Below are 20,346 nucleotides of genomic sequence, written 5' to 3'. Positions count from 1 at the left end.
TTTGACTTTCAACGTCTCTCTTCTCTATTTGATACCATTGGAAATTTTGTGTATGAAGAGCCTATGAGAATGTTCTATGCAAATCTGTTTGTTAATGACAAAGATGACTTGGAACATGGTTTTAGGCACTCGAATTGTTCTTGACTCTTATCAATTTGAGAAAATATTTTCTGTTAAGTTTCATGGGTATGATGTTTTTGTGCAAAATTCCTGGCAAAAAGATTTTGAAGTTTCCTTAGAAGAGGCAAAGGCTTTCCTATCGGATAACCCCCCCCCTCCCGAAATTGGTCCTAAAAATCTCGAGTTTGAACACCGAGTTTTAGCCCACGTGATAGCTACCACTTTACTTCCTAGAACTGGGTCCCTCGGTACTTTGACTACTAGAGATATTTTTGTTCTTTACTATCTTGTGAACAATAAAAGACTTGGCTGGTTTGTGTGGATTCGTCAGTATATGCTTGAAAGTATCAGGGATATATCCTCTTCTGCTACTTGTCTACCCTATGGTTTGCCCATCTCATACATTTTTGAAGTTATGAAGGTTGATTTGTCACCTTTCTCACCCAAGCACATTACTAGTACCTATGATAAGACTGCATTTGCTATGATAGGTTACACCTTAAGTGACAACGGATGGGTCAGGCATGCCAAAGTTGAAAGTGTCCAATACAGGTTGAAGCTCCCACTGAACCAACAGAGACTCAGTCGGCTGCCACTACCAACCTACAGTAGATTCAGCAAAATATCGATGGGGTAAAAATCCTTCTAATTGCAATGAAAGAACAGGTGGACAAAATCAGGGAAGTCACCAAGGAAACAGGTACAGATGTGGCTAAGCTCAGGATGGACATGGGAGCTACGAGGAGGCAAGGGGTCAGGGCATTCAACTCTATGACAGAAAAGATGGCCAAAATCACCAAAGAAGTTGAAACCTCCTATGACTCCTTCTGCACCAAAGTGATCAATACCCTGAAGTATTTTCTAGGGAGAAACTAAGGCAATGCATGTCTATTAAAAACAATATATTTTGCTTGTTTCTATTTTGTGACTTATTTTTGCTTTGGTCTGTAAGAACCATTACTCCATGCCTCTACTGAAGGCATAAACTCTGCTACCCTCACTACTCTATTTATTATCTGTCTATTATCTACTCTATTTTGTATGTTTTGTTTGCATTTTCTTTCCTTTTTGATTGATGTCAAAGGGGGAGAAGAATATGAAGAGTAAACCAAAGCAACAACTCAGAGGGAGCGGTTAGGCGCGTGGAATTGGCTAAGCATTTTATTCGAACAAATATAGAGCCAGAATGGATGGTTTTGTGTCTATTACCATTTCTTCCTCCTGAGTTGAGACCGATCATTCAGATAGATGGGGGTAAACTAATGAGCTCAAATATTAATGAACTTTATAGAAGAGTTATCTATCGGAACAATACCCTTACCGATCTATTAACAACAAGTAGATCTACGCCAAGAGAATTAGTAATGTGTCCGGAGAAATTAGTACAAGAAGTGCTGTGCAAATTTAAGTAACAACTCAGGGGGAGCAGGTATCTCAAACTATGAAAGGGAAGTACACTATGTTTACTCTCTCTTGATTATCATCATCAAAAAGGGGGAGATTGTTACATCTAAGTTTCAATGATGACAATAGTACAAATCTAAGCGTATCTATTTGATTGCAGGAAATCAGGAAGTAGAAAAAGGGAAGTTCAAAGGCAACGATATCAGAATGGAATCGAGATCAAAGGCAACATGAACAATGCTGAATCAAAGAAAGTCAAAGCCATGTCAAAGCCCTCAAAAAGGAAACAAAATTAGTCCAGACGCTTAAGTCTCAATCAAAGGATAATGAGGATGTCTCAACAAGGAAACATATCAAGTGCAGCTGCTAAGAAAATGTCAAGCCATACTTCAAGGACTAGATTAGAATCAGAAGATTGACCAATCAAATCGAAGCCACAAATCACTCCCTGAATTTTGGATATGAAAAGGGAAGGACGTAAACGAATCCAGCCCATCTCACGTGCAGGATTCGGAGGCACCCCTGGGGTCAAATCTCTTCGAGGATTCTATGCCTTAATCAAAGATTAATTTGCAACGGCTATTCAATCTCTCCTATAAGAAGACGGGGAACTTCGAGAAGAAGACTCACGCAACTACACAAACTGTTGTCTAAGCCTTTTTAGTTCTTAGTACAAACACTGTATTCTTGAGTCTACAAGTGTCACAAAAGATAGGAAGAGTTAGAACACAAAAGAGAGTTGTGTCAATATTACAAAGATCACTGTTGTTGAATATCGTTGATGGTGAACGTACTAAAACCATCACTATCGTAATCCTTTATCAATAATCTAAGAGAACCCTTGTGACCCAAAGGAACTGGAGGTAGGTATCACACCGGTACTGAACCAGTATAAAAACTGTTGTGCCTTCTTTACCTTTCTGTTTGTTTATTTCATTCCTACTGAAATTGTTCACTGTGCAAAACCTAGTCGACTTAACTCACACTTAGTCAACCAAGAATTTAATTGGCTACTATCCCCACCCCCACCCCACCCCCCACCCCCTTCCTTGTACTTTCAGCATAAAACTTAGGCAGCACCAAAAGAGAGTGGAAAGATTAAAGGTGTTTCTTTTTCTTTTTTCTTTTTTTGGGACTCTGTGTTTGCGGGGGAGGGGGGGGGGTTGTTATATATTTGGTTATGTTGATTCAATTAAGGCTAAAATGTAGAAACTATTTGATCATGAGCAAAATGAGTGATTATCTATTGAATTGTGCTTTGCGAAAAAAGAAGGAAAAAAAGTGCTTAGCTTCCGAACAATCAATATAGTTCCAGTTTTGGTTATTGATTTTCAAACAATTTATGACCTATTATTGTTCGTATCATTAAGAACATCAAATAAACATATGAGAAATCCGATAGAAAATAAAGGAAATATATTTAAATAATGTGTAGATAAAGAGTTTATTTTGCTTGGACCATGACTAACAATTACGAAAAGTTACATGTTCTTAATTTGTTTCCTTTCTTCTCATAAAATACTTTTGTTTTTCAACATTCAATGTCTTCATAGAAGAATTTCTTGAAAGCATCCACATGAACAGCTTGAAGAATGATTGCGACAGTCAAAGATCCATCCCCTTCATTTCCTGGAAGTATCACGCAATCACCATCATATTCATGAGTTCCGGGGCTCATATGAATCTCTTTTCCCCACCCAAAATCCAATCCTAATAATGGCAAACTTATCCAACTTATAACCCCAAGATTAGGGTTTCCATAAAAAGGACCTTCCTTGCTTCTAAATGCATGAATATCTTGATATTTTGACAAATCCTCCTGGTTTTTTAAGAAATCAATCGTCGAATTTGCATAATCACTCGTCACGATTTTAATGGCTGCTCGTACCCTTCGAGCAGCATACTCCAATGGCCTCGAGGTGATGTCACCCGAGACGCCATTGGCAATAACATCAACTATGGCATTACCAAAAAAGGATTTAGGCAAATGTGGTTGCATTATTTTGCGTATGTTAACACAAATGCACAAATTAGTAGGCTGCTCAAATTTATGACCTCTTGCCTTGCATGCACATCTCCATATATGTGCAGTCACAACTTCATAACGTGTGTAACTACGCCCTTGGTTACCTTGGTTCGCCTTTTTTCTCAACATTTCAACTTGATTTTTTGTAAGTTTTAGCATGGAACCCTTTGTTTCATTTTTCTTCTCCTCTTCACTGCTGGATTTCCCTAGCAAAAGTGGTGGTTGATTAAACTGTAAATGCTCAAACGTTGGAGATGCAATTGGAGGTTCTCCTGCTCGGAGCAATCTTCGATCATGAAAAGGTTCGTTCCCTAATGGCTCTCCGCGAGCAAGGCTAGCCCATTCGGTGAGGAAGTAAAGAGCACTTTGGCCATCAACCACAGCATGTGATATTGCAAAACTTAGTGCAACACCACTACACTGAAACTTAGTAAGCTGAACAAACAACAAAGGGAGTTCATCAATTGGGATTGTGTAGTCTACACGGGGAAACAAGCTATTAGAGTCAGGGGATGGCGAGAAATCACCAAGATCATCCAGCTTGGCTTCGGTTTCAGCTTCCGTGAACACGACTCCCGAGGCGTTACAGTCGAGCTCGAGGCGGGACCCAGCGATCCATCGCAAACGACCAGCCAATGGATAGAAGTGTACTAGTGCTTTGCTTAGTGAGGTCCTGAGGGTTTTGATGATGTTGTCTGTTGATGGAAGACAATCCTGGCAAAACCTGTAGTAATAAATGGTTGGTACATGAGTTACAGCAAAAGTTTGATCACATTCTGATAAGGAGACAGTGCCATTCCATGTTGGCTCTGCTGGCTTCACTACCCAATGGTTCTTCAAGCTAACCTTCATTCTGTCCTATATTTGGCTATAGTTTTTGGTTAATCTTTTTATCTCTTTTATTGTTATCTTGACAAAGAGTGTGTAGTACTATTTAATGATATAATCGAACAGACTAAGTTTCGTGGCCAAATTTTAAGGTAACCACAAAGAAATGTGTTATTTGTGAGGTGGTATGATTTTGTTTCGGCCGTGAAGTACGTTAGTTAGTTAAGGTAGCTTTTACATGAAGAGAGTTATTTTCGCAAGAATGTACATTGCACAAGTCTTAAGAGCCAACTAAAATAAAAATCCATTCCTCATCCAAACCCTCATGACAAAATAGAAAAAGATTTAAATTATATATATTGGCTGTGCAAATAACTTTTATTTTACTGGTGTACGTTCATTTGTAATAATTAGTGTAATTTAACCGGTTATAGCAAGTTACACCTGTAGTTATCTTTTAGGCAACCTGATATTATAAAAAAAATTATTAGACCAGTCAGTATATAAAAGTTAAAGCCGAAGACGCCAATTTGCTTCAACCAAATATCAAATGTGCCTGCTACCATGATCTGAGACAACTGATGCAGCCCCCACAGACAACAGATAAAAAGAGGCAACAAACATGCGTCTGAGAATTGAACATCAAGCCAAACTTCATTAAGAACTTAACATGAATACAATTGTGACATCCATGTTGTACAACAACCAAGAGTTGAATCCAAAGAAGAAGTCAAAATTATTTTGAATCCGAAATCAACAAGGTGGGGAGGAAGAATGTAACTGTACTTTCTTCCAAAATTATTAAAGAACTCGAACTTCCACTATGGCACAAACTTTGTGCGTGGCCTGCCCCACTCATCATCATGCAAATGCTGTCAATATAGTCATCATATTAATACTCATAAAGAGTTAGAATAAGAGTATAATATATAACGGAAAAGAACTAAAGAGTTAAAGTGGCCTTCTCACAGCATTTCACCAGAGGGTCGTAAAGAATTGGCAATAATCTCCAAATATTGGAAATATACAACTAAAACAGATTTTAAGCAATAGTATCAAGCAGTGACTGTTTGAATTATATAAGGTGCAAATTAAAACAGCCATTTCAAGGATTCTGATAATCAGTTTCTTTCATCGATATAAGCTGTAATTTGGTGTTTTTTTACAATTGGTGGTGTTCGAGCTAGCTTGTAAGCACTTCTATCTACCCGCAGCCTCCTACTAACATAGTTACTGGGTAACTCTGTCCAACAAGGAATCATATAAGCTGTAATTTCGTATTTTTAAGAATTCATGACAGTATTAACATACCGTCTCCAACATATATAGCTATAAAGTAAACGACGTAAGTGTGGATAATGAATCTTTTTTATTGATAAGAGCGCATATTGACTCTTAATTTACATTAATGCAGCTGATGCTACTAAGAACCTATAACAGAATTTGCACGAGCTTTCATTAGATAAATACTAATGATAAATATGCCGGGTCAGCCAATTAAATTCCAATGTGGTGAACAAGTAGTGGTGCAATATTAAAGTTCAAAAATAGACACTACCCAATCACTCACATTACTTAATCTGGTTATATGCACAAAACAAGTATGCACCACGAAAGGGAGAAAGCAAAGTACACTCATGTTCATAACAATTAACCATAGGAACTTAGTGCACAGTGCACACCAAATCCAATGTTGTAATTTAATGAAATCACTGCTCCTGTTAACAGTGGTGTATATATGTAGGATTCTGCGCAAACGGTGTCGTCGTATTACCGCAACTCAGCATGTACGCGAGCTGTAGAGACTCTATGGCTTTAATGCTTGTTCCAAATTGATGTCGACTTTATATTATTTTACATATATATATTTGTGAATTTTTCCAATGAAGTAGCGTCAATTGACATTACTTGAAGGGAGGGTGTCTCCGCTACTGCCTGTTAAGTGCGGATAGAGCAGAACGATTGGGGAGGAATCTTTTTCTTGTTCCTTTTTTTTTTTGGGTAAAATAATTTTATTGAAGATGGGAAGAAAAATCTTGTATACAAATGTGTTGAGCTAGGCAACCATGGCAGAAGAAGAAGAAGAAGAAGAAAGTCGGTGAAGAAGAAATGAGAGCTTCATTCTCTGTATTGGAAGAAAAACTGTTCCAACTGATTCTCTCAGCTACTGTACACATAACTAACTTCTATTTATACTATTCACTAACTAACTAACTACACAGTATTATATTAAATACTAGACTGTACAGTTGTTTCTTCTACACTCCCCCTCAAGCTGAGGGATGAAAATAGATTCTTCATTCCCAGCTTGCAGAGTAAGTAATCATGTTGTGGACTGCACAGACCTTTGGTGAAGATATCTGCCAGTTGCTCTCTTGTACCAACATGCTAAGTTTGAATCATCCCTTCTTGAATCTTTTTCCTTACAAAATGACAATCTATATCTATGTGTTTGGTTCTTTCGTGAAAAATAGGATGAGCTGCAATTTGAATTGCAGCTTTGCTATCACAGTGAAGTTGAACTGGAAGCTCAACTGATACTCCCAATCCTTCAAATAATCCAACCAACCACTTTATTTCTGCAACAGTAGTGGCCATACTTCTGAATTCTGCTTCAGCTGAGCTTCGTGAAACTGTTCCTTGCTTCTTTGATTTCCAGGAGATTAAGGCATCTCCAAACTTCACAACATAACCTGTAACTAATTTTCTTGTCTCTACGCAAGCTTTCCAATCTGAATCACAGAAGGCAACCAGCTTTTGACTGCCAGCATCTAGATGGGACTGCTTGGGAGCATGCATAAACCGACTCAGAACATGTACCACAAATGTTATGTCAGGCCTAGTCATGGTCAAATACAACAGTCTTCCTACTAATCTTTGATATCTACTTCTGTCTTCAAGCAACATGTCATCAGCCAAGCCCTCCTTGTTGAACAACTTATCAAACTCTATGGAAGTAAGCTTGTGATTAAATTCCAGTGGAGTGAGTGCTGGTTATCCTCCTGATAGACCAGACTCAGATAGCAGCTCAAGTGCATATTTCCTCTGACACATATGGATGCCTTTCTCTGATCTTGAAAATTCTATGCCAAGGAAATACTTCAATTCTCCTAAGTCTCATCTTAAACTTGTTCTGCAAGTCCCTTCTAGCCTTCTCAATCAAGTTTAGATTATGGCCAGTCACAAGCAGATCATCAACATAAACAAGAACAATTACCAAATTTGCTCCCTTCTTGTGTGTGAACAAGGAATAGTCATAGTGTGACTGTACAAATCCTAAATCTGTTAAAGCTTCTGTCAGCTTTAAGTTCCACTGTCTAGGGGCCTGTTTAAGTCCATATAAGGACTTATTCAACATGCACACCTTCTGACACTCCCCCTGGCTTGAAAAGCCATCAGGAATGTGCATGTAGACTTCTTCAGATAGATCTCCCTGCAAAAAATCATTATGAACATCCATCTGAAACACAGACCAATGAGAAGCAGCAGCAAGAGACACTATAGACCTGACTGTGACCATCTTAGCTACTGGGGAGAATGTTTCAGTGTAGTCCAACCCTTCTTGCTGGCTATAGCCTTTGGCAACCAGCCTAGCTTTATATCTTTCCACTTCTCTTGTGAACTTCTACTTGACCTTGAATACCCACTTGCACCCTATAGGAACTTTGTCAGGAGGAAGATCTACAATTGTCCAGGTGTGATTGCTCTCAAGAGCTGAAATTTCAGACTTCATGGCATCCACCCATAATGGATCAGAACTGGCTTCAGCATAGGTCTTGGGCTCTATAATTGCTGAATAAGCAACTAGAGAAGCCCTGTAGGCAGGAGTGAGATGGTCATATGTCACATAGTTTGACAGTGGATATGTGCAAGAGGAGGATCTCTGTGGAACAATATAATCTCCCAGCCATACAGGAGGCCTTGATTCCCTGGAGGATCTTCTAGGTTGTACTGGCTGAGGAGAGGGATCCCTTGCAGAAAATGATGGAAGAGACTGAGTAGCATCATCAGAAGTAAAATTTGGAGGAGAATGTAATGGAGCAGATACAGTAGAAGACTCAGGAGGATCAAGTTCAACCAGTTGCACCACAGGGAATATAGGAGAAAGACCATTGTTTTTGTGCTTGAAGGGGATGATGTCTTCTTGAAAGACTGTGTCTCTGCTTACAAAGAACACCTTGGAGGCTCTGTCATAGAGATAATACCCTTTCTGAGTTGTGGAGTATCCAAGGTGGACTGCTGGAATTGCCCTTGGACTGAACTTATCACCCTTCTTGACATTGGTAACATAGCACAGGTTATCAAATACTCTGAGATGTTGTAAGTAAGGAGCCTTGTTGAACAATTTCGGGAAAGGTGACTTACCTTTCAACAACACAGTAGGCAATCTGTTCAGCAGGTATACTGTTGTGGTGACACACTCTCCCCAAAAATTTAAGGGTACAAAGGCTTGAAATCTTAGTGCTCCTGCCATGTCTAGGATATATCTATGTCTCCTCTCTACAACACTATTTCTTTGTGGTGTATATATACAAGAACTTTGATGTACAGTCCCACACTCCTTAAGCAAAGTATTCACCTGATCATTGAAAAATTATGTACCATTGTCTGTTCTGAGACATTTCACTCCACATTCAAATCGAGTTCTGACGTATATGAGGAAGTCCTTTAGCACTACAACAGACTCTGCCTTAGTAGGCATTAGGAAGAGCCATGTATATCTAGAAAAATCATCTACTAGAGTCCAGAAATATCTCCTACCATCATGTGTGGGAACCTTATAAGGGCCCCATACATCAGCATGCACAAGATCAAAAGGCTTAGCAGAACATGTAGTACTAAGACTGAAAGGTAGTCTTGCCTGATTAGCAATAGGACATACAGAACACATGTGATTATTCAGTGGAGAGTTACACAAGCTTTCAATATTCCTCAACACTCTTAACGGAGCATGTCCTAGTCTTCTATGCCAAAGAGACAAATCAACAGTCTTAGTTCTATTATTGGTACTAGCTTCACTTATTGAACTTGAAATGGTATTTACAGATGATTGAATGGTGAGATCCTTATTTTTAGAGAGTTGTTGTAAGTCTCCTTTGTTCCTCAGAATGTACAAGCCATCCTCTTCTCTACCAATCCCTATCACCTTCCCACTTGAGAGTTCCTGAAACACACAGAAGTCAGGAAAGAATATTGCACAGCATTGTAATTCCTTGGTGATCTTTGATACTGATGATAGATTGTGTTTGAATTCAGGTATATATAAGACTTCTCCAATTGTTTTGTCCTGAAATATATGAGATTCTCCTGTCTTAGTGATAGTCACTTGCTCTCCAGTAGGTAGATGTACCTTATTTTTACCCATTAGAGACAGTTCTTTGAATTTGTGAAGCAAGCCTAACTGATGTACCATGTGATTTGTAGCCCCTGTGTCTACTATTCAGTTATGGCTTCCTAGACTAGACATTAGAGCAGTAGGAATACCTATTGTTCCCACTTGAGCTGCATTAGCCACAGGTTCTCCTTCTTTTCCCTTGCTTAGCATTTGCAGAATCTGATTGTATTGTTCTGAAGTGAAGAACTGAACTGGAGCTAATGGTGCTGTTTGTTGAGATGATCCTTGAGCTTCAAATCCCTGATTTTCTACACCACACACAATGTTAGCATAAGTGTTTGGAGTGCCTCCAATCTTCCTGTATTTGAAATCAGCTGGATAACCATGCAGCTTGTAGCAGTTGTCCCTTGTGTGACCCTTAAACTTGTAGTAGTCACATTGAAGTGCAGACATTCCAGAACTGTAGGCTGTCTTAACTTTGTAATTGATGTTACCACCACCAGAATTGTTGCCATTGTTATTTCCTCTGTTGCTTAGTAGTGCAGTTGCATCATTGCCATCAACACTGATGCTAGCATTAAGTCCACCACTGCCACTTCTCCTTTGGCTTTCTACATTTACTATCATAACATATGGGCGTAATGGCTTCCTGGCCACTTAAACTTGTAGGGCTTTTGAAAGCCGATACACGAACTTTGGATTTTCCCATTTGAACACTCCTTGACAAAATGGATACTAATAAATACTTTTGACCGTTGACCATGCCTATGTGGAAGCACTGCAGCTGACATGGCTAAACTGTGTGCAAATCATGCTGTCAAGGCGCGTGAATAGTATTGTTTTTACTAAAAAAATTAGAATTAGAATAAAATATAAATAAATAAGAAAAAAAAAAGACTTTTCCCCTCCCCTTCCAATTCTTTCGGTCTTCCTAGCATGTATTCATAAAATTGCCTGAATTCATCTCTTAAAGAGCAACAGCAATTCTTCCAGCAACTTGGTTAAGATCACGTTTGCCATTGGATGTGATTCTCCTTCCACCCTTAGGATCAAAGTCAACGATGTTCATGTTCTGCAATTGCTGAAGTATGTTGCGTGCAACTGAACCACTGCTCTTACAAAAATGACGAGGGCGGTTGCCATTCCTCTGGTTACCACCATAGATTCTTCGGAATCCACCAACACCAATACCACCCCTCAAATAGATCTTCCATGCCATAGAAGCAACTCTAATATAGTACCAATCAGGGTCATATGGAGCAAGCTCTTTGAGTTTACCAGTCTTGACGAGATCAGTCCACTCAGGAAGCTCCATCTTGCCGGAACGCTTGAGGTGAGCGGCATCAGCCTTCACAAATTCGTGAGGGGAAACATCTTTCACGGTTTTCGCTGCCTCCATCGTCACTTCTGCTGCTGTTGTGGCGCCGATGCAGATCTCTCTTCACGTTCCTTTTTTGTATTTGTAACTTTTTTTTTCTGATTTTGTATTTAAAAATGGGACCCACAAATAACACATGGCAAATAATAAATAGCTTAGCATGATGTGTTGTACATGTCAGCGCAATTGATATACACGCTCTGATGAATGTTTTTATTAGTACTCATTTTGTCAAGTTGGAGTGTTCAAATGGAAATATTCAAAGTTCGTGTATCGACTTTCAAAAGCCCTACAAGTTTAAGTGGCCAGGAAACTATTACGCCTAGCATATGCTTGGTTTATGTTTGGTAAAGGCCTTGTCATAAGAATCTGATCCTTGGCATTCTCATAGGAATCATTCAGTCATGTTAAGAACTTATATAGCTTTTGCAATTGATAATGTTGACAGACTCTGGACATTCACACGAAGGAGGAGGGGCTAGAGTTTCATACTCATCCAACAATTCCCTAAGTTTCGAAAAATACACAGATATAGAAGATATGCCTTGAGTTAATGCAGCAATCTCTTTATGTAAATAACAAGCTCTAGAGGCATTCACTTTATCAAACCTCTCTTTGAGATCTTCCCACACCTTATGAGCATCAGATGCATAAATCACAATACTAATTAAACTAGGAGATACTGAGTTCATTATCCAAGCTAGAACAATAGCGTTGCATCTGTCCCAAAGTTCATGTAAGGTAGATTCATACATTTCTCTTCTACAGGTTCCTAAAACAAAACCTAGTTTGTTTTTACCATGTAAAACAATCTTCATTGACCGACCCCAAATTAAGTAATTTTCAGAACCTTGAAGTTGAATTGAGATAAGAACAGATCCTTGAGTATCTGAAGGATGAATATACAGAGGATGATTATGATGTACCAGATCTGGAGGAAGTAGTGCTTGAGCCTGAGTTGCAGTCGCCATAGGAGGAGTTGAAGTCGAGATTCCATCATCGATTGCCATTGTAGACAGTATAGATCGTATTGCTCTCCCATAAATGAGATGATTTAGTTCGCAAATGACTCAAATTCAACAGAAATCGACACTAATCAAGCGAACCCTAACTTCAAGGAAATTGCTGAAAAATTGAAAGGAACAGAGAAAGGAAGCTATTAACCAGCGATCTTCCTCTCCTGAAGCTGCTGAGTTACTCGATCTAGCCTTGAGGCTCTGATACCATGTTGAGCTACGCAGCCATGGCGGAAGAAGAAGAAGAAAGTCGGTGAAGAAGAAATGAGAGCTTCATTCTCTGTATTGGAAGAAAAACCGTTCCAACTTATTCTCTCAGCTACTGTACACATAGCTAACTTCTATTTATACTATTCACTAACTAACTAACTACACAGTATTAAATTAACTACTAGACTGTACAGTTGTTTCTTTTACAAAATGGTATACCAATAAGTAGAGAATCCACAAAGAGAAAGATTACAAAGGATTCCTATTATTGGCCCCAACTATGCGAAGGACTGAGGTATAGTTGATTGTTAGAATGTTTCAGTTGGGTTGTCTCTTTTAGCGTCATCGTGCAACCACATCAAAACTCTGGTTCTTGTCTACTCATGGCATACAACGATGCACCTAAGAAACTTTATTATTATTACTCTTATTACTATATTTCTACAGCACATTTTTGATCATTTAGCTTAGATTTGCTTTCTACTATTAGTAAATTACAGATTAGATTGTACATAGAAACCATTCATATACATTTTGTTTCCCAAATTCGAAAAAACAAGAGGAATATGGTAATATACGGTAGGCACAAAAATCTTTGGTAATTGTTTTTCTTTCCAAGTGTTTGAAAGAATTCTGGAGATAAGGCCTAATCCTTTCTCAAAAGATTGTGTTTTCACTTGAAGACCTTTTTTTTTCCTTCTCCTGCCAATTCACCCTCTTTTTTAGCAATGATGAAAGCCCACTCACTCCTACACCCTCAGCCCCTACGCCGTCCAGATCCTTTTCTATTTTTCAATTTTGGAGATGTGCTGCAAAGCAAGGCCTCTTCGAAACAATGATCATGCTAATCTGAAGACTACTGTTTCACACAACTTCCCATATCAACCACCACAAAAATTCATCATGCTCAACCTCCCCCTTGTCAGTACACTGCGCTCTTGCCCCATATTCATTTGATCCCTCATCCAGTTTGCCATCTACTCCATCCTTTCAACTTTCTATCAAAAGTGTGTCTATCAAACTAGTTTTGGTTGGTCATTTCTGAACTTATCTTGTAAGTTGTAACTAAGATATTTCCGGTATTTATATCTACTTAGTTAAAGTTTTTGTTGTTTTATTCCTCCCAACATTTTTGGTCTTTTTCCTAGTCCATATTCATCTTAATATCTTACAACTTAATTCGTAACAAGCCTTCTTATCCAAAGATAATTAACAAGCACCTTTGAATCAGCTATTTCTCTTTTTCAGATAAGTTTTTCAAGCAACTAGTTCTCGTGACATTCAACACAAGAAATTTTATCGGAAAAAAAAAAAAAAAGATGAAGACAATGGAGTGCTTTCAGATTGGGAATAGAGTGGTGTCCACTCTTTCCAATCTGAAATCACTAAGAGTTTCTTTTATGTCAAACAATTAGAACACTTGAAACTTCGGTCAATCTTAAAGTTAGATAGAAGTGAAAAGAAGAGGATGAAATGACCACTATTACATCTTTAGCTTTCCAATTTTTACTTATATAAGTGAGAAAACATTGGTTCACAGCCCATTCTTCAGGTACGTATGGCTAATTAGGTGGTGTCTGGATTGCTACGTAACACTCAAATATCACATAAATATTTACACCACTTAATTCTTTAACATGTTCCTTCACTTGTCAAAGTGTAAAACTATGATCAGTTAACTGTGTATGCTTAGCTAGATTATAAAAAAATGAAAATGGGCATTTGGTCATTGAAAGATACTTTCAGTGTCCACGTTTTAGAACTCTTTTACAGTGTCTTCTAGGTTCCAGGTTTCTTCTGTAGTGCATATAAGCACAGTCTGCATTAAATTCCAGGTTCACTGCCAATCATAGGAGGAACATATTGGTCTTCATGACCCTAATGTCATGCAAATGCAGACACGTAAAGGCATCTTATCTTTACGACAGGCATATAGGCAGTAAGCCGATAATAATATAGATAAAGTGAATGACACAAGAGTAAACCCTCCAGAGCAACATTATTAAATCAACTGTGCATGAAGAGAAAAAACCGCCGAAAGGCAGTCAATCACTCAAGCAGAATTTTAGCACTGTTGCATTCTGATCTACACTGTTAGCTTATCATAACAAACATATCTCTTAAAGTGAAAATGACATAGAATGTAGACCAAAATCTCCAAGTATATTACATATTCATCTGCAGCCTCTATGTTCTAGACATACTAAAAGTTCAAAATTGTCACCAGAATGTTTGGTTACTATATGGGCATTTTTGGTTTGGATCAATTTACATGGTTTAAACATATCTTTTATCACAATCAGAATTAGTGTCTTATTACTGTCCAAAAGATATTGAGCAAATAAAACCATCATTTCATTGAATTTGATTATATTTTAACCATTTATCTAATAATCAAATTCCTAAATAATTCAAACCAAACAGGCCAAGATAAAGTACACTTTCTTACTTGTGCCCACATATTTCTCTAGCGAAAAGATTATTTTTTTACAAATTATTCAATAATCAAATTTAGAATCTGAATCAAAACCAAAAAAAAGGAATATCACAATAAAAAAGCATAATACAATAGAAACCAATAGTACAAAAACAGATCCAAATGAAAAAGGAAAAAGGGACTTACGAACTCTTTGACGATTCCCTTGTAAATCAAGACAGGGACAGCAATACCGAAGATACCGACGATAGCGAGGTTCCGACGAGTCCATCGGAAGTTGTGCTCAAGGTTCTCCCTAGCCGCTCCCCATTCCTCTATCCACCGGTTCTTGTTGTACTCCATTCCCCCTCCCATCTCTCTCACCGCTGGGTGAAGTCCAAAATGATTAGCTGCTTTGCTACTGGGAAGAGAAGGGTAAGACAATTTATTTTTCTTATGAAATGACGGGAGTGCCCTTTTGGGGTTGTCATTTGACTGTTTATTTACTTTAATTTTTTAGGGCAAAATGGCCTTCGGGTCACCTAAATTTGCACTTATTTACATATAAATTAGTCTCAAGATACGTGTGTGTACCTCATCTCTATGAGTGCTTGAGTTATAAAATAAAAGTGTAAGTTTATGAAGATGATTATGAATATTGATGGCGTATAACTAACTCAATAAAGAAATAATCTATTTAATAAAAATCTTTAATCATTAGTCTATAATTCAACTAAAATCTATTTCAGTTTTATAATGTCCTAATTGCAATTTCACAAGTTATCGTGTTTCCTTTTAGTTTCAGCAAGAACATGTATCAATAGGTAACTAATAATCTACGAATTACAAATAAACACAAAATCAAAATACAATAAAAATCAAAAAAGACACTCAAAAAAGGATAATAAAGCAAGCTAGTGAAAGACTGAGTTCAAATATATTGTATGAAAATGTATTGTAGCGCATATATATGGTTCAAAAGTTACATGGAAAGAATTTATATGGTTATTATAAACTTTTCAAATAAGAACATAATTTATATAAGGTTAAATTTTGATTGATCTCCAAATGCTAATAAAAATATGGACTTGGTTCAATAAGGAGGATTTAATTTTAAAAAAAAATAGTTGGATCTCAAGATAATAAATATTAGTAAAAAAAATAACATTTAACTAATTATAATTATTTTGCAATGGAAACTTTATGAGCAAAGACTCTTTTTTACAAGTAGCTTAAAATACTACTTGTCTTCTTAAATAAGTAGTGGTAGCTAACATTACGAGTGTCAGTAAAGACTAGTGAGAGAAGGTCTTCCTTCTCTCTACTCTCACAATCTCAACCATGACGAATCTCAGCCAAAATGATAGTAATTTGGGAACTTCTATTCCGCCAAAACATCCTGATATTGCAAAAATTCACCCACAACACAACTCGTCTGATCAGGACAACTCGTATAAGGATAAACTTCTGGGAAAAATCCAAATTCCTCATGAACATCAAAGTGAAGACCTACCTTCACCTATGTCCATGAATGTTCAACACACTGCGACTATCCCATGCCTACAAAAGACAGAAGAGACCAGGATAAAAAGTATAGTTCTATCAGATCAGGATATCCAAAGGATTTATAAACCATGAAAATTTTCAGTGATAATCAAATTGAAAGGAGAAAGAGTTCTTCATCACTATCTAAGAGCAAAAACACAAAGTCTTTGGAGACCGATGATAACTAGGGATTATGATGCATTTTACACTCCTTCTTGCTTAAGTTTTGATTAGAAATGTATACAAAATAGTCTCAAAGGCTCACAAGTTGTACTATTGCAGGTTTGATCAACAAGGTGATAAGGTGTCAAAAACCAGCTCAAAAAGGAGTGAAACTTTCACAAGTACCAAGACCAAGACCAAGCTCAGTTAAATAGGGCCAATGCGGCGATACACCATTTTGTGTGGTCCGCAAAGATGAAGATCAGAGAGTATGCTTCTCAGTCAGCCAGGCAATGCGGCCGCAAAGGACTTTGTGCGGTTCGCATTGATTCTACTACGGCCGTACTCGATTTCGTGTGGTCCGCAGAGCCAAAGTTCAGAGAGGTGACATTTTGGGAAACCTGGTCAATGCGGTCCGCAGTCCATTTTGTGCGGATCGCAATAGAAGCCACCGCGGTCGCGGTGCATTTTGTATGGTCCGCGGTGGCCAACTTAAGAGAGTACATTAGTCAAGCCAAGAGCCTGAGTGCTGCCGCACTCAATTTTGTGCGGTCCGCACTAGCCCTGTATGGGTATTTTTGTCCAGAATTTTTAGCCTAGTATAAATAGTTTCTTTTCCCATTTTTAGGTCAATAGATAGATTTTGGGACACAGTTGCGCTCGTGACTTCTTCTCTTTTACCATTTTGAGTAATTTTAGCTTAGTTTCAACATTGAATCTTCAAGTTTTATTTAGTAATTAATTATTATGTGTTTTTCTTCATCTATTTCTTAATTTTCTTCTATAATTATGAGTAGCTAGACCCCTTAGCTAGAGTTGAGGCTCAACCCTAGTGTGGGTAATTGATGGGTCTTGTGTTTTGATGCTTGATTATCTATGAGTGTTTGATATTTGGACTAATTTAGGGTTTTAATGTTGAATTAGTGGTTGCAACCACTAGTTTATGCCTAGTAGACTTTGGCTCTTCTTGAGAAAGAGAGCCTAAGTCCATGAAATTAGTCCAATAAGCAATTGAGGCGTATTCAAGAGATTGATAGCCCCAATTAAAGGGTTAAACCTAGAGATAGTAATACCCGACTTGAACCTCAATTGCTTGTACAAATTTGCTTACCCAATTGGTCTTGAGAAAGTCAATTCGTGCAAAATCACTCGAACTACCGAGAGGTATAGAGTGAGTAGAATCGTGCAATGGTTATATCATATTTCCCAAATGTGATAATCTAGCCTTAGACTCAAGAATCCGTCAATTAACCACCTAGGATAAAGTCACTACCCTAGTGCCTTTTATCTATTTGATCAACTCTCAATATTTTAATCTTAGCTTTAATTAGCTTAATTTAGCATCGTAGTAATATAAAATTAGAAGTAAAACCAAAACAAACAATGTTTAGAAGTGCAATTAGGAATAATTACACAATTCCCATTTAGATAGAAACTCAACTCCAATATCTAGCTCCCTGTGAAAATAGATCATGACCTTCTCTGGTAAAAGCTGCTTCAACCTATCTTGCTACTTCATAGTAGTACAGGGTTGGCCTCGATTACTTTTTGGCGCTGTTGTCAGGGAGCTAACGATTTTGGCTATCTATCTAAATAGTTTTGTGTATTGTTCTTCTTTCCTTCTGCGTTACTAATTTGTGTGTGTCACAACTTCAGGTACTAAAAGGCAGCAAACAACGCACCTCTTGGAGATATTCTGCCAGGGGAGGAGGTAGATGACAATATCGATGATGAGGTCCCTGTGGTACCTCAAGCTCAGAGGAGAGGCCGACAGGCCAATGATAATATTCCAGACCCTCCCCCTTCACCTTCAAGAATGGCTCCTCGAGTGCTTCCAAACCAAGGCTATGCAAGTGCAATTGTCCCACCCCGGATTCAAGTGGGAAATTTTCAAATTACCAATGTGATGCTGACATTGCTGGAGCAGCGTGGGTATTTCACGGGCGTTGCCAATCAAAATGCTTACAAACATCTTAAGGGTTTTGTGGATACCTGTTGGGAGAGCAAGCAAACTAATGTGTCCGAGGATGCACTTCGGTTGCGACTCTTCCCATTCTTACTTAGAGGGAAGGCATTGGATTGGCTTGAGCGACTTCCCAACCATTCCATCACTACTTGGGATGAGTTGGCCGACACATTCATTGCAAAAAATTTCTCACCAGGGCATATGGCAGCATTGAGAGATGAGATCTTGGCTTTCAAGAAGGAACCCAATGAACCTTTGCATGAGATGTGGGAGCGCTATAGAACAATGGTAAAGGAATGCCCCAACAATGATATGATTGAAGCGATGATCCAACAGATTTTCTATCGGGGCAGTAACACAACAAACCAGTGCATAGTGAACTAACTTGTTGGGGGAAACTTCATGAAGTTGTCTTATGATGAGGCTCAACATTCTTGACGAGATGGCTAACACTTCTTCTGCTTGGCAAAGTATAGCCAATATGCCCCAGGGTGACCCCACGGTCACTCATTTGCACAAGGAGTTATATGATCATGGGTAGGCTATAGCTGAGTTGACAATTACAATGAACCAACTAGTAAAGGTACAGTTGCAACAAGTTCAAAATCCTCGCCAAGTGAATGTCATGGAGGATGTCAATATGCTAGTCAACAAAAGAAGACAAAGAGGTCAACAGAACCAAGGGAATTCGGAGCAATTTGAAAATGATTGTGGTGGATTCCAAGATGATGGTTATGATGGGAAGAATGAAGAGGTGCAATACGTAAACAATTATCAAGGCCAAAGGGGCAATTCTTCCAACCAACAACAATGGAGACCCCAAGGCAATTGGGCCAATTAACAACAACAAGGCAATGATAATTGGGGGAACAACAACCAAAACTCCAACTGGGGCAATCAGAACAATTAGGGGTGGGCTTTCGGTATTTTGGTTCGGTATTTAAGAATTTAGGTTCGGTATTTCGGTATTCGATTTATCAATTGTGTATACCAAATACCGTACCAAATTATTTCGGTATGGTTCGACATCTTTTATTTTGGTTCGGTACGGTTTCGGTATAGCTTCGGTTTAATAATCGCTAAATAAATAAACTTATTTTGGTTCGATACTGTAGCACCAAACTGGAAACAACAAAATTGACAAACAATTTTTGTCGAGAAACAAAATTGACAGAAACTTGCTATCAGACATTCATCATTCATGATTTCATAATGGAAATAGGAAACACTATAAATAGATGGAAATCTAAAAGATGTAGTATTAATTAAAAAGGAGTAGACTTCAATGTTGTAAAACTCTCCGGTAAGAACAACGCTAATTATAATATATAGTTCCATTCTATAAACTATAAGCTACGGAATCCTTAATAAGACAAAGAAGGCACTGATGAATCAAGAACAAGAAGGTTGCAAAATATAGAAACTAATAAAATACTTATATAAAGGCTTACGAGACAGAAAGTTGAATTGGCATATAGAAACATTTGAGATGGATGGAAATATTTTCCTTCTGGTGCTGCTAATGACCTGTGGCATTTCTGATGCAACGAGTGAGCTGAAGAGTAAACTCCTCTGCAGTTAGTATTCCAAATGTGAAACAATGAAATGCCCTCCAAGTGAAGCCTACCCCACATGACTGCATGTGACGACTCTCTCATCGCTGCTTCCTTGCAATCTAACTATGTTAACTCCAAAGATACAAAAAAGGTTTGGGCTTGGGCGTTGGGGCTGGGCAGTGAGATATAGGTCCAAGTCTAACTTTAAAAAATGTCTTAAAAAATTCGGTAATTCGATATATCGAAATTTCAAAATTCTAATACCGAGGACCGTACCGAAATACCGAAATTGCAATACCGAATTAGACCGAAAAAATCGAAATCGAAATACCGAATTAATTTGGTCCGATTCGGAATTCGGTTTTTCGGATTTTATGCCCACCC

At 38.1% G+C, this 20,346-nt stretch overlaps 3 protein-coding genes across 3 annotated transcripts; all 3 read right to left on the bottom strand.

Moving 5' to 3' along the window:
- Positions 1–2,923: 2,923 nt before the first annotated feature.
- On the bottom strand, positions 2,924–4,460 carry LOC104235054 (spermidine hydroxycinnamoyl transferase). Its single transcript, XM_009788723.2, has one exon. The coding sequence runs from the start codon at positions 4,400–4,402 to the stop codon at positions 3,056–3,058; it is 1,347 nt and encodes a 448-aa protein (XP_009787025.1). The 5' UTR covers positions 4,403–4,460; the 3' UTR covers positions 2,924–3,055.
- A 547-nt stretch (positions 4,461–5,007) lies between these two features.
- LOC104235056 (uncharacterized) lies at positions 5,008–15,182 on the bottom strand. Its single transcript, XM_009788725.2, has 2 exons — positions 14,941–15,182; positions 5,008–5,250 (listed from the first exon to the last, which is right to left on the bottom strand). Exons 1-2 carry the CDS (start codon positions 15,106–15,108, stop codon positions 5,200–5,202), a joined length of 219 nt encoding a protein of 72 aa, XP_009787027.1. The 5' UTR covers positions 15,109–15,182; the 3' UTR covers positions 5,008–5,199.
- LOC104235055 (small ribosomal subunit protein eS19x-like) lies at positions 10,446–11,301 on the bottom strand. Its single transcript, XM_009788724.2, has one exon. It carries the CDS (start codon positions 11,110–11,112, stop codon positions 10,681–10,683), a length of 432 nt encoding a protein of 143 aa, XP_009787026.2. The 5' UTR covers positions 11,113–11,301; the 3' UTR covers positions 10,446–10,680.
- Positions 15,183–20,346: the final 5,164 nt, after the last annotated feature.

The sequence above is a fragment of the Nicotiana sylvestris genome, chromosome 11 (genome assembly GCF_000393655.2).
Source record: "Nicotiana sylvestris chromosome 11, ASM39365v2, whole genome shotgun sequence".
NCBI lineage: Eukaryota > Viridiplantae > Streptophyta > Magnoliopsida > Solanales > Solanaceae > Nicotiana > Nicotiana sylvestris.
The sequence above is the reverse complement of the archived record's forward strand: the minus strand, read 5'-3'. Positions and strand labels throughout refer to the sequence as shown.